Consider the following 15012-nt stretch of genomic DNA (forward strand, 5'->3'; position numbering starts at 1 on the left):
CAAAGTGCAAGTAGATAAATAGGTACCGCTCTGGCAGGAAGGTAAATGGCGTTTCCGTGCGCTGCTCTGGTTCGCCAGAAGCGGCTTAGTCATGCTGGCCACATGACCCAGAAGCTGTACGCCGGCTCCCTTGGCCAATAAAGCAAGATGAGCACAGCAACCCCAGAGTCGGCCACGACTGGACCTAATGGTCAGGGGCCCCCTTACTTTTACTAACCACTAGATGAGCTATATATGAGTGATTTAAAGCCGCATCCATCTGTCATTCACAACACTGTATTACAGTATTACAAAGGAGAAGAACCAATTCAGGAAACCCCAAAATTATTACTGCTTTTCGGTGCTATTTTTATTTTTTAAAAAGGTGCCAGAACTCACCATGAACACCTCCCTTGTTCTCTTAGAATGCCAATGGTGCCCACCTCAGAACTGCCAGAGTTCTAGTGAGTTCTGGCTGGGGGGGGGGAAACAACCCTGCTGCTTTTAATTATTCCAATATCATTCTAAGTTTAAAAAGCCTCTCTAGCCACCATAGCAAAACTGAGTGGCAGACAGCACAGGCACCTCACCCAGAATGCCTGGTTTTGAAGAAGGATCTCCTCAGTGAGGCAAGGCAGGGAGGAGAAGGTGGAAGAGAACATACTCTCTCTGCTATTGCTATTGCCATTGCTAATTTAGTGGGGGTGGGGGAACAGGAAGAGGGAGGGGAGAGGAAGAGGAGGTGGTGCTGCCACTGCAAGGAAAAGAATGGGAGTGGCGACAGTGGGGAGATGAAAGGGGAGCAGCGGCAGAGTTGCAGGCCGGCTCAAATGATGCAGTTTCTAGCGCTGGGCCTGCACAGTAATGTTAAGGAAAGTCACGTGAAATAACAATTTACCATCAAACAGAAGCCGCTTGACTGTACTACACAAAGGCCTTTGTGCAACATAACTAAGGCACAAGGGCCAGGTACGTAATCAAAACAAAACATAATTTGCTAAGGGCACAATCAGCAGCGTTGTGCCACCCTCTTAAGCTGCTGCTTCGCCAGATGCGCAACATCTAACTGAAAGGACTGGACCTTGTCGTATTATGTTATGCTATTGTGAAGCAGCTCAAACAGTGGGTGCTGTGCAGTAATTATATTTTTAAGAGGCACCCCTCCTGTAGGCTTACAATTTAAGATGAGCAAGATACTAAGAAAAGCAGAAGAGACACAGAAGGAAAAGGAGAAGATAAGAAATATCAGAGGCCTTGGGAGAAGGACTATTCCCTTAGATTGTTCTTTACATACGCGGCAGAAGACAAAAAGCTGCAGAAGTCCTTGCATTCAAGGGGAAAGGGGACCTGAGAAAGAAAGGATGGATGTATGAAACAGGATAACTAACCCAGAATTTGATCAATGGAATATTATCAGCATAGCAAAGATAACTAAGCTGTCAACCATGGTTTTCTGGCTAACAGCTTATAGAACACCTATGGAAACTATGGTTAGGAGCTTTGGAACAAAGCCATCATTTGAAGTTGGCTTCGTAATTCTGAAGCTGTGGATGAGAAATCAGAGTTGATAAAAAGAATTCCTGATGTGTTTGCTCTCTGGTGTAAAGGGAAAAGTGAAATAAATGCTTGCATGGCTGAAAGGCTTAAGCCAAGATATGACTGTCCAAATTCCCTCACAATGCAGGAAGGAGTTGAAGACTTATAGCACAATCCAAACCCGTAATCCATCAGGTTGAACAATATTATTGTCAGTATTATTATTATATTTATATCCCACCTTTCTCCCAGACCAAGACTCAAGGCAGCTTACAGATAAAATTGGTGTTGTTTAGTTGTTTAGTCATGTCCGACTCTTCGTGACCCCATGGACCAGAGCATGCCAGGCACTCCTGTCTTCCACTGCCTCCCGCAGTTTGGGCAAACTCATGCTGGTAGCTTCGAGAACACTGTCCAACCATCTCGTCCTCTGTCGTCCCCTTCTCCTTGCGCCCTCAATCTTTCCCAACATCAGGGTCTTTTCCAGGGAGTCTTCTCTTCTCATGAGGTGGCCAAACTATTGGAGTCTCAGCTTCAGGATTGTCCTTCCAGTGAGCACTCAGGGCTGATTTCCTTCAGAATGGATGGTTTGATCTTCTTGCAGTCCATGGGACTCTCAAGAGTCTCCTCCAGCACCGGAATTTAAAAGCATCAATTCTTCGGCGATCAGCCTTCTTTATGGTCCAGCTCTCACTTCCGTACATCACTACTGGGAAAACCATAGCTTTATATGGACCTTTATCGGCAAGGTGATGTCTCTGCTTTTTAAGATGCTGTCTTAGGTTTGTTATCACTTTTCTCCCAAGAAGCAGACGTCTTTTAATTTCGTGACTGCTGTCACCACCTGCAGTGATCATGGAGCCCAAGAAAGTAAACTCTCTCACTGCCTCCATTTCTTCCCCTTCTATTTGCCAGGAGGTGATGGGCCCAGTGGCCATGATCTTAGTTTTTTTGATGTTGAGCTTCAGACCATATTTTGTGCTCTCCTCTTTCACCCTCATTAAGGGATTCTTTAATTCCTCCTTGCTTTCTGCTCCTTCAAGGATCACTGCCTTGTCATGGTGAAGGGGCTTGAATAACTCAGAGAAGCTATGAGCTATGCCATGCAAGACCACCCAAGATGGACAGGTCAGAGTGGAGAGTTTGGACTAAACGTGATCCACCTGGAGGAGGAACCGGCAAGCCACTCCAGTATCCCTGCCAAGAAAACTCCATGGACAAAAACAACAGATAAAATAGAAACAGCTAAAAACATACATTTATCGTTTGGGGGGGTGTCCCTAAGTGTTCACCACTCCTCTTATTTTATTTAAGTATTTTTACCCCACATTTTCATATGAAGTGCTTGGCACACATACAGAATAAAATGCCAACTTTTCCTAGCACCCTGGTTGAAAATAAAGGGCAGAGGGAAGAACCTGATCAGACCCTTCCAGTGGGTGCAACCTGTCCCTTCAGAAGGATGAGAGTGATGGTGGCTGATGGAGGACACAGCAAGGAGGGGGAGAAAAGAAGGGGTGCAAGTAGGTTAAGGGGTACAGGGGTAGTGGGGTGGAGAGCTGCCACTGGGTTCCAGTTGGCAGCCTAGGGGTAAGCTGGGGGCAACACCAGCAACAGGGCAGTGCTGCTGGGGGTGAGGTGGTCAACAGCCCCTGGAAGGGCCTACCAGAGGGGGCACCATGCCACTGCTGCACAGGGTGGGCAGCCGGTCCCAGGGCATGAACAAATAACCATGAAAGGCTGAGACTGGAGACTGTGGAGGGCTGGCCACCACAGGGTGGGTCCACCAGGTCCAGTTGACAACTCTTGTAAGGGGAAGGCAAGGAAAGGAGGCATCTGGGCTGGGAAAGGAATTGATCCTGCTGTCAAGGGAAACCCAGGAGCAGGGCAAAGATTTGAGGTTTGTGCTCCAGGCTTCAGAGTCTCTAGTGGAGGTCTGCAGCAAGTTGTCCATCATAAACAAGCTTCCCATGTTTTGCTTGCCAGTCTTTTTCTGGGGGAGGTCTAGAGGTGCTGGAATACATAAGGGGTCATGTCCTGCATGAAGGCCTCTTTGCTCTGAAGGGAGATGGGCATGTCCTGCAGCTTGAGGGAGCTGGTGGGTGCCAGCTGTACATCTTTCTTCTTCTGTTTCCTCAATAGGGTGGACGGGCCTTGCACTGCTCAGGGAACCTCCAGGTCTACTTGCCCAGGGTTGCTGATGGAAGGAGTGGCAGCATCTGGTGAGGCGTCTGGGATTGGCGGCTTGGGTCCATGTTTAGGAGCAGCATTTGATGGAGGCAAGCTCACTGGCAAGCTCACTGAGGGTCCCAAGAATCCAGGTGTCCAACGATAGGCTGAGCAGGGGCAATGCTTATCCTGGATCAGCCAGGAATATACTGGCATAAGTTCCTGAACCTGCTAAACTGGGGCTCAGGTGAGAGAACCGAAGATGGACACCCTTATATTGGCATGAATAGGAACAAGGCAGAGGTGGGATGATGCAAGAAAAAAGCTTACTCCTATTCCAAAGCTGTTTCAGTTCAGTTGCATGACTGGAAACCTGGCAGAACTTACACTGGTCAAAAGAGTGGTGCAAGTCAAACTCTGTTTTAAAGCTTTGTTATCCCTCTGCCTTACTCAGTCCTATTCAGGCAGCTTTAGCCCTTCTTGCGAACAGAGTTTGGAACAGGGGTAACTTATACCAGCTAATTTAAGACGGCTCCGTTCCACCAGCTCCCTGTACTTTGGCTTGCTTTGTTCTTAGCATTAGGTTTTGTTAGGTGGTGCGGGTTGCACCAAAGGTTACTGGGACAAAGAAGCAAGTAATAGTTGTCTCCCTTTAAAAAATATATATATATAATCCAGCAGTTACCCTGTCTCCAACCCGGTTCAAAAACTTCCTTGGGTCAGTATGCATAAATGCATTCTCAAAGTTAGGGTTCATAAAACAACTTGCAGTTATTAAGAATAAAAAACAAAAACACTTTTTTAAAATTAGGCAAACAGAAGGCTGGTGTTTACAATGAGATATTTTCAGCTCAGAGATTATGGTTGGGAGGATGAGCAGACTTAATTTACATGCAACTCAGGTTCTGAGTTTTCATGAAAGGATTAAACACTTCTGGCAATTTACTTTTCCTGCTGACCACAGAAATAGGTTTTTGTTCTGAATAAATAAATAAATTTAATAATAATAGAAGGCTAAGCTGTGTTTTGTTTCGTTTTTAAGTTTCTGAGGACTTGTACTTACCTTTTGAGTCATGTATACCTTATGGGTTTCATTGGGGAAGAAGTTACTATTTGTAATTCTCTGGTAGCAAAAACATACACAAGTCTTACAATCCTGTTTTCAAAAAGACCACCCAGAATACTTCAGTGTGCCATTCAATAAAAATTATCGTTTGTGCCCTTCCCCCTCCCCGCAGTCCCTTCAGTCCACCACATAATTATGATCTAGTTCCATTGATTTAAATCAGACTAACAGTGCAAACCTGTACATTTTTACTCAGGCGTCACCTCAGGCGTCACTTATTCTGAGATAAGTGTGTACTGTATAGGATTTCCGTCTTAACCACTTGCAACTTGTGTGCATGACTGAAAACAGGATATTAATGTCAAATTAATTTTCTAATATTCAAAGGCAAAAGAATCACAGCAGTGGTAGGTTTGCCTTCTTTACCTTAAAAATATTGGAAGAAAAGTCCTCTCTTGTTATATATGCATCCCTTCAAGCACAAACGATTTTCATAAATATTCGCCTCCAGTTACCTTCTGCACTGTAAGCACTATGTAAGCATGAGAAAACAAATGATTTCCCAGGAAACCACTATTTTAAAAATGGTGTCATATGTTGCTGAGTATTTATTCCAAACACTAGCTCATTTTCCTCCTCTTTTACGTTCATGAATTCGCTGCACCAAAATTAAAACCTTACATAGAAAACCATTCTCAGATGCCCACCCACTTCCTTTAACTCCTGGTGGCAAATTCTCTTTCTCATATGCCAAATGCCAGAGATCTGGGCAGAGCTTTTGAGTCTTCTTTTTAATTGTTGCAGATTCATTCCTGCAAATATTGTTTGCTTGATGAGTTACAATGTGCATGTAATGCATCTAAACTTTTATTATAAAATAGATTAATTTAGGCTTGGCTCATGTCAACAGGCACATGCTAAAACATTATTATTATTATTATTATTATTATTATTATTATTATTATCATTATCAACAACAACAACAGTAATAATTTATTTATACCCCGCCCATCTGACTGGGTTTCCCCAACCACTCTAGGTGGCTTCCAACAAAATATTAAAAATACAATAAAACATCAGACATTAAAAACTTCCCTTAACAGGGCTGCCTTCAGATTATCACTTACATGATTTTAATAACATATTTCAAATCCAAACCAGACTTTTTTGGTTTAGCCACGTTAAACACTTGTAGCGAGGCTTATGAAGTTCTGTCCTGTGGCAGTTTAAAGACCCATAAATATATTGTGGTACAAACTTCCACGGGTAATGCTTTGTCAGATTCAACCACCAGGCTTCAACGGTTCACCAGACTTCAATGATACACAAAACATTTGAAACATTACATTAATTGATATTGTGATGAATTGTGACTGTTGTGTGTCCCAACGCAAACAAGTGCAACTGTATAGCTGTTTCTGCAGGTGCGGAATCTGCTTGACCACACTGGACAAATGAGCAGCAGTGTTAACTATGAGAGCACTGACCACCACTTGCAGAAGGAAGGGTAGGGGGACAAATATGGTTTCCAAGAACTGAGGGGGATGCAGGGGGTGACTTTCACCTCCAGAACACAGAGGAGGAGGAGTAAGACCATAATTCCCCTGGTGCTCAGGCAGCTCAATGGACCTTCCTTTATCTGAGGCTTTCAAGTTTGCAGGTGACATTGATATAGAGGAAGTTAGGCTATGTGGTCCTTTAAAAAAAAAAAGTAAGATGTTTACTTCTATGCTAGAGAGATGAGTTTTAAAAAATGTTATTGCAACAGCAGAGCATTGCTGTGAATAAATGGAAAGCCTCTTTTTAAAGAGCTACATGAGTGCTTCTGTAGATAAGCATCCTTTCAAGTACTAAAAATACACTGAAGAACCCACATCAGAAATGTTCCTAGGAATTTGGAGAAGGGATATGTTACCATAAGGCTTCCCATCACAACTGTCAGCTGAAACGTATTAACGTATCTTACTTTTGGAGGCTAGTTTCAGCTTTGCCAGTATAAAAGCTTGGTGATTTTTTTTAAAAAACACAACTTGCCAAACCAATTTGTCCAGAGACGAAAGCAGATGTCAACTCTGCAATGCCATCTTCAAGACTCTGAAAAATTACCATATATGTTGTGTATTGAATTGCAGGCTCAGCATAGTGGCAGAGCAGCCAGGGACTAGTTAAGGGAGGTAGTGATTGCTTTTAATTAGCTTCACCTGGGTTGGGTAGTCCTAGCCCAGGTGCCTATGTATAGCAGCAGGGTTGGGGTTTTTGTGTGTCTTTCTACTTGCTTGCTGCCATGAATAAAGATGTTACCATACCACCACTGGCTGGACTCACCATATAATAATATATATGCAACTTTATGCAGATGGCAATAGCAAAAAAAAAAAAAGTGCCAAAGATAATGTTTTGATAAAAAATAAATGAATCTGGGTAACTCAAGCTATTGAGCCATATCACTAATGGGGCTACCAGAATATCACATCAAAATGTAACAAGCTAGAAATACGGGTGATATAATCTCCTTTACATTCAAAAATTGCTGCTAGAAATGTGCCCCCGAGCAAGAAATTCCCTCCAAAAAACACCAGGCTGGAATAAATAGTGTTTCTAAAACCTGGAATTTTTTCCTCCTTTCCTGCCGCTGTCCATAACGCGACCCTGTTTTTTGTAGCTGGTTTTCTGAGTGAGCGAGTGCAAATTTTCCATGCAACAAGTTGAGCTAGCAATGATCTCTGATATGTCAGGGAAAGGAGGCACACAAGAAGATTAAATTTGATGTGACCATTTATTAAGAATGTCCATATTCTAACATTAATGCCTATCCTTGTATGATCCTATCTCTTTAATTTCTATAGCACCCCAAATCCCCAGTATACAGTTTCAACATGATATTATGGTGTTCTTCAACATGATATGATGTTCTACAAGGGTAAGTTTAGGTGCAAGAACAAAGCTTTGCTATAGCTTGTGGTTAGTGAAGAGAGAGCTTAACCATGAGCCGGGGTTTGGATGCCACACCAAGCCAAACCTTGACTTAGCTCAGCGCACACAGGAGTAAAAGGGCTACGGAGCAGCGAAGTGGCTGCAAACTTCTCTCCAGGAGGCCACACTTTCATGCACTCCTGCATGGCTTACCATGACAACACGTGAACCAGATCACTGTAACTTGGCTCTGCTCAATTCAGTCATGCCAACTGGTAGCTAATACATACCGCCAATGCTGATTTGTTCAGTAGCGGAATGAAGAGACTGTGTTCTTTAACAAGCCATTGTGAAACTGTGGACTTGCATAACACAGCTACACATGTTTACTCAAAAGCACGTCCCACTGAGTTCAGTGGGACTTAGCTGCTACCTAAGGGGAGATAGGATTGTAGTCAGGCCAAGCGATCCTAAATCCCAACTGGGAGCCACAGGGTTACAACTGCATCCAAATCCTTGCCACTTTATAATGGCCAGGATGGAACTGGGGCAGGGAGGGGCAGATTTCCTGCTTTTTTTGTTGCTCCACACTAGTACAGTCAAGGTGTCATGACTCCAGCAGCAGCCAGAGCCAGAAGCAGCAGATTTTGCAGCTTAGGCAACACAGGGCCCAAGCCTGCTGCTGAAGAACAGGAAGCAACCGAGGCTGAGGAACATAGTCTCCAGAAGAAGCTCACCAGAGCCTGCATCCTCACGGGCAAACCTCCCTCTCAGGAGCCAAAACCTTCCCTCAGGACCTCACCAGTACAATAGTGCAGAGACTAGGGAACTGAGGAGGGGTGGCCATCTTAGGCCAGAGGGTTGGCCCGTTAAGACTCTATAGCTAGTCATAAGGGGGCACAGGCTGAGAGAGTCTGAGAGCAGGAGCTTTAGGAAGTTCTGTTTGCTGCCATACTCTGTTGGAACAAGTTGCTTACTTGAAGCTATCTGTAGTCCAGTCTTGCCTCCTTGTCTGTAGGATTTGGCATTGGGCCATGACATGATTAGGATAGATCAGTTCATGCAAGCTACAACTTCTATTTCCTCTTGCCATGTATCGCTGTGGCCAGATTAGACAACTCCAGGAACAGGTGTGGCTGGCACACTAGTTTTCAATGTGCAAACACAGTCCTAGCCAAAACCTAAGCATCTAGACTCAGGGTTTAATCCAGGAGTACACCCAAGGAGCAAACCTGAGTTTTCAGGGGGAGTGTAACACACACATGCCCTCCAGCACAGGCTGAATCCTTATTCCCTATCCTTTCAATGTGATAGAACTGTGAATCAATTATATAATGGGGAATGGGGTTTAAATGAGACATGTCCAGGGCCATAGGTGCCAACTCCCTTGGGCCCTGGGTGCCTGGGCACCCACAAAATTCCCCATGAAGGGGTTGGGCCCCCACAAATTTCGGTGCCAGGGCCAGGCACACTGCATGGCACCCACGTCCCCAGGCACCCATGTTTCTGGGGCCAAGTTGGCACTCCTGTCCAGCGCAGCTCTTCAATCTTTGGTGAAAGATATCATTCCCATGGAGAAGGCTGTGCTCAGGGAAGCTCCCTAGAGGTGTACCTTCAGAGAACCTTCCCAGCCTTTGTATGTAGAACCCATGTAGAACCAGCATTTTGCTCTCACACATACCTACGGGAATGCCTCAAACAGGAAATGAGCACAATAGCCTTCTCTCATTTGTGTTCCCCCTGTTACCGGTGGTTCAGAGGCATATTGCCTGCGGCAGTGGAAATAGTATTACCATGATAACTATCAACCACTGATCCTCCGTGAATTTGTACCATCCTATTTTAAAGCCATCTAAGTGGACAGCAAAATCCATTACGGTGGTCCTTGCTTTTACCATCTTCAGTGGTATGAAATACTTTTGGTTCCTGGAAATTCCACCCTTTCTCACTTTCTTGCCTCATACCTAGAGAACTGTCTCCCAGAACTTCTTGATAGCATCATTTTTCTCTCTTTCTCCCTTCAAGTCCTCCTTTCATCATTATCCTTTAGTCATCACCCCCAACTGAAAACACATGTCACTACATTAGTACCTGTTCATCCCACCTGACTTCCCCTATCCTCCATACTTTTCTCTGTTGCTTTCTTCTTCCAATATTAAATTGTAGATTGCATGTTGTTTGAGCCAATGACACTTTTTTATACTTAAGATAAAGCATACCCAAATATTAAGATAGTAACCCACATTTAGGGTCTTTTCAGTTGTGGCACCCCATCTTTTGAATACTCTTCCTAGGAAAACCTTGCCTGCCATCAACCTGAAGTAAAGACTTTACTTACCCAGGCCTTTTAGGTAGTCTTGTTATTTTTATTCCTTGTGGATTTATTCCAGCTTTTAGCTTTAAGGATTTATTTTGCTGTTTAAATCTGTTTGATGTTGCTTTTTTTAAAAAAAATAATTCTTAGTCACTCTGGGAAGATTTTTCAGATTGAAAACGCAGGTCCTAAATATTCCAAATGAATAAAATGTTGCTGTATAAAGAATTGTATGAACCAACGGCACTATAAAAACAATATGTTTGCTGGTATAATAAGTAGTTACTTATGCATGTCTGAACGCATTAAAAATTCAACATTCAGTTCCAAGAGATATTTTGAAACAAGAAAATGGAAAAGCAACAACATAAACTTGATAGTTTGAAGGCGAGGCATCAGTGCCTTGCATCTGTTTTCTGTTCTTCAAATGTGGTGGCATTTACTTTGGTTATATTCAGTCAGATGCTTCAGAAAGATATTTATTTTCAAGGTAGAAACACTTCTTGGCACCACTACATTTCTCTCATTATCAACACTTTATTAACAGAGAAAAAGACCCTGGTGGCGATTTTGTCCATGTCCTAGTGATAATGTTCTATAATCTCTTAAAATAATATTTTAAAACTATTTCCACCACAGCATGACAAACTCAGAATTAGTTAAGCAAGCTTAGGCACAGTCATAAATGGAGCCCACTCCTTTTTAAAATAGTGAAATACTTTTAAATCACAGCAAAGTGCTTGTTTTCCTGGTTCTTTCTCCTTTTCAAACACACTGCTGGGATTTCAAATTACTTCCCTGTTTTAAAAAGGAGTGGGCTCCATTTATGATTGCCCCCAAGGTTGCCTAACTAGTTCTGAGTTTGCTTTTTAATTCAAGGGCAGGTTTGTTCTTTAAATTGACTTTAGTGCTTGCACAAATCAATCTAGAGTGCGCAGGCTGACCTTTCGAAAACCATCTGGGGGAAATCACGTACTGATTTTGTGTTATCCTTCCTGTGCTTCCCAAATTATTTGCAATGCATGCTTAGAACGATTATGAGGCAAATGCATAAATGTGTTAAGGAGCAGTGAAAGGGTGGATTTCGGTTTATAAATAACAGGTAGTATTTACTCTGGACAAGTGCATCCCTTAACAAGATCTGGGAATGGTTTTTCTGTGTCATTTATAATTGTTAGTACTGCTACCTCCAATCCAGTTTCCTTTAAACACCTGTCCCCATCTTTTAGCATATGGAACACATTATTATTTTAATCTCAATATGCAGACTCCTGCAAATATTATCAGCTTAATTCCATGACCCTTTCAGTTGGGAAGAAAGCATGGAAACATAGGTTCTATTAATTTGCTCTTACTAACAGAGAGCTTTTAACAGAGACTAATGTGAGGCTGATTCTTCTTTTACCTGCTCTAGACAGTCAGTAAGTGCCAAGCTCTACAAGGACACAAGCTGAGGCAACCTGTTCTCTCACAAAAATAATAGCAAAGATGAGGCTGGAATGGCCTATATAGGTCATTGTAACACTGCAGGGTCTCAGGTGGCTTCTCAGTAAAAATGATCCCCCCCCCCCCAATATAAAGTAAGCTTGGGGTGAACAGATTAATGGCACTGAGTCAGATTCTCAGTATGTGACTTAATATGTCATTTTCAAAGTCTAGCTTTCTTTAATGTATCTCTAGGTATCCAGTGAGAATATGGAATTTCAATGATAAAATGTGTTCATGGGGAATCAGCTAATAAGGGAACAAATTCTAGAGGGATAGAAAAGCTAGCTTTTATGGCAAAAGCTATTATTATGGTACCTTAAAGGCTACAAGACGGATTGTGATGAAGATTGAAAGCTTATAAATCTGTAGGACTTTAAGGTGCCAAAAGACAAGCTTTTGTTTTCATCACGGGAAGTTTGTAACAATAGTCCTATTAGCATGTCATTGTTTGGGAGAGTTTGCAACTGAAATCTGCACTATATTGTTATTGGCAAAATAAATGGGCTTATAGAGTTAGAATTCATTTTAGTTTCAGAATACCACTGTACACTACAATTATAGCGGGAATGCTTTTAATTTGCAGAGCTCAGATATCAGGAAGCGTTAAGCAGGTAAAGAGTGATATGGTGCAAGTTTTAGAGGATTAACAGTAACATTAGTTAAGTTGGGAGGATATCTCTTAAAAGGGGGGGAAGGTTTTGAAGAATGACTACAAAATTATATTGAAAATTTCCTTCATTTGGAGTGTTTATTGGTAAGGAATATATATTCAGTGTATCTGATATAGAAGGATTGCTTACAACTACAAAAAGGTAATATCAATAAAAAGAACTCCATTTTTGGCCAGCATGTTCAACGAGATGATAGTTTGATAGGTATATAGTGAGGATCAATTTGCCTAGGGAGTCTGACCTATAAACGACTTTACCTGAATTAATTAGGTGAGAAAGGGAAACGGTCCATCTGAATATTGCTGGGGGGGGGGGGTGGAATTGAAGAAGAGAAATAAGCTAGGTTGGTAAAAAAGTTGAAGGGCAAGAACCTCACCAAGGGAATGTGTGACTTTCCAGTAAGATATTGTCTATGAAGGTTTATGAAATGATCAACAACAGTTGGGTGATCAACTCTAGTACATGTGACTAATGGAACTTCTTGATTCAGTGAGTTGAATTTAGCATTATTATTGCTGCTGCTGTTTATTAAATCTGTATACCGCCTTTCACCCAGAAACCTCAGGGCAGTTCACAACAATGTAGAATTTTGGAAAAACACCACCACCAGGCTTCACTGGGAAGTAGGTGAGATGTTTCAAATGGGGGAAATATCAGTGGTGTGCACTGAGGAGGCCAATGAGCTAGTTATCTAACTTTGGGTGGGCCTAGCAAGGAACATTAAGAGAGCAGGGTAGGTTGTAGGATGTTCGTAGCAGCCTGTGGGTCTGAAGAAATCAACATTCTTGAAGTAACTGGGGCAGCCCTTGGAGATGGCCCTCTAATAAGGTGCCTATGGAGCATGTGGAGGCCACAAGTGGAAATGCAATTGCTTTGCTAGTGCCACAGACTTCACAAAGTATAACTTGTAAGAGGATGATTTGTGAAAGAGATCTCTTGGTTCTGAGCAGAGCAGTCCATGGGGACAGAATATTGGGGGGGGGGGCGTAACATGGAGGAATGGGGGTCTGCAAAGTAGTAGCGGCCTCCCCTCAAGCCCTGCAAGGGGTGAGTCAGTGAGGCTCAACTGGGTGGCAATGGGAACACCTGAGGGAGGAGGGGTGCAGGTAAAAACACACAGGTGCAAGGGCTGACCCAAACCTCTGCTAACAGGGGACTTGAAATACACGCATGTAAGTGTGGGTGTATCTACACACACGCGTAGAAACCGATTTTTGTCCCTGACCAAGCGGTATACAAAAGCTGTGAAATTAATTGAATACACACGCACGCACGGATAGCAGGTGTTGCGCACCTCAGTAAGAATATGTGAGGGGAGGAATTAATACGTCTCGACTGAGGGGGGTGTGGAGGGAAACAGAAGGTCTCCTCAGGAGAAGGATTTCGGCCGCGGGGACACAGGCAGGCCCCTGGAGGGCAGGCTTTCCTGCGCTAGCCAGGGAAGGATCCCCGCGCCCTTTCGCCCTCCTCACAAGTTGCGCCTCAGAGGCTCGAGGGGTGGCGTCGGCGTCGCCACTTTTCCCGCCCGCGGGCGGCCCTGGCTCACCTGCCCTGGCCCGGCGGGCGGCCTCTCCCCTTCCCCGCCCCCTCCTCCCTCCTGCGGCGGCGGCTGCAGCGGCGGCGCCTCCTGCCCTGCGCGTCCTCCGCCGCGCGCCTCTCCTTCCCTCGCAGCCCAGCTCTCCACTCACCGAATTTGGCCTCTGCTCCAGCGGCGCTGGCGGCGGCGGCGGCGGCGGCGGCGGCTCCGCCTGGGTGCCGGGCGACGACGAGGACCAGGAGCAGCTGCTGCAGCAGGCGGAACGCGAGGCTGGAGGTGCCGGGCGACCCCATCATGCGTGGCCCATGGCAAGCGCCTGCCTGCTGGCTGCCTGCTTGCCCGGCCCGCCTCGTCCTCCTGTCCCCTCGCAGCGGCTCAGTCCATGCCACCTCGGCTCCGGGGCCAGGCTGCAGGCGCTCCCCGGCGGGCTCCCTTCAACACCCAGGACAGCGACCAGCGCCGTCCCCTCGGCTCGCCAGCCTCAGCCAGCCAGGCGGCCCCTCCCTGCCTCGCTTCCTCCTCGCCCGGCAGCGCCAGGCGCCTCCTCCTCCTCCTCGCAATGAACTGCCTGCCTGCCGCTGCTGCTGCTGCTCTCTTCGCGCAGCTCTTTCGACGCGCTGCTGCTGCTGCTACTGGCTCGCGCTGCAAGCTCCACAGCCTTCCCTCAGCTGAGGCGGGCCAAGCGCGCCCGCTGGCCCTTCTTCTTCCTCTTCCTCCTCAATACCCCTTCCATCTCTTTCCTCCCTCCCACTCTCCAAGGCTTAACTTGTAGGGACAGGTAGAGGGACTGGCCGACCAAATCCCACTAAAGAGGAGAGGAGGAGAGGTCAGGGTCCAAAATGGAAGCCCAGCTGTTTCCTGCTCCAAAAGTGCTCTCTGGCCACCAGGTGTTGGGGTGGGTGTGGGTGCTTGCAAAGGGGAGCTCTCCTCCTTTTTTAAATGCTTGGGGTGAGATTGGCAGGCAGGGCCCAGGAGGCTAGTAGTAGTTCGCCTGGGGGGTTTTCTCAGTGGCAGGCTGGCTCAATGGACGGGGGTCGGCCTTGCTGCCAAGGAGGAGAGGGCTCGTGTGCCTTTAATAATAGCTTTGTGTGGGGAAAGGAGGATGCAAGCAGGAAGTGGAGCATGACAAGTTGCACCTGCCCAAATTCATCTCTTGAGGAGGGCTGCCTGCCTGTGCAGCTGGGCATCCCTCATGAAGCTGTGCTCTCTTGCAGAAAGGCGTTTCTTCTGCTCTTGAAAGCCGCACACCTTTGGCTCGTAGGCCTGGCCCAAGGCATTTTGGTGCCCGAGGCAAAGGGTCAAGTGGCATCTCCACAGGCACAGAGACGCACAGCTTCCA

At 45.3% G+C, this 15012-nt stretch overlaps 1 protein-coding gene across 1 annotated transcript in view; it reads right to left on the reverse strand.

Annotated features, from left to right (window-relative positions):
- Positions 1-14415, reverse strand: part of PTPRN2 (protein tyrosine phosphatase receptor type N2) — a 610006-nt gene extending 595591 nt beyond the window's left edge. The window contains exon 1 of the mRNA XM_080974012.1: positions 13825-14415. Coding sequence (XP_080830138.1) covers positions 13825-13969 — 145 coding nt within the window. The 5' untranslated portion in view covers positions 13970-14415. The remainder of the gene's footprint in view (positions 1-13824) is intronic.
- Positions 14416-15012: the final 597 nt, after the last annotated feature.

The sequence above is a fragment of the Podarcis pityusensis genome (genome assembly GCF_964106645.2).
Source record: "Podarcis pityusensis genome assembly, chromosome: 12".
Classification (NCBI taxonomy): Eukaryota; Metazoa; Chordata; class Lepidosauria; order Squamata; family Lacertidae; genus Podarcis; species Podarcis pityusensis.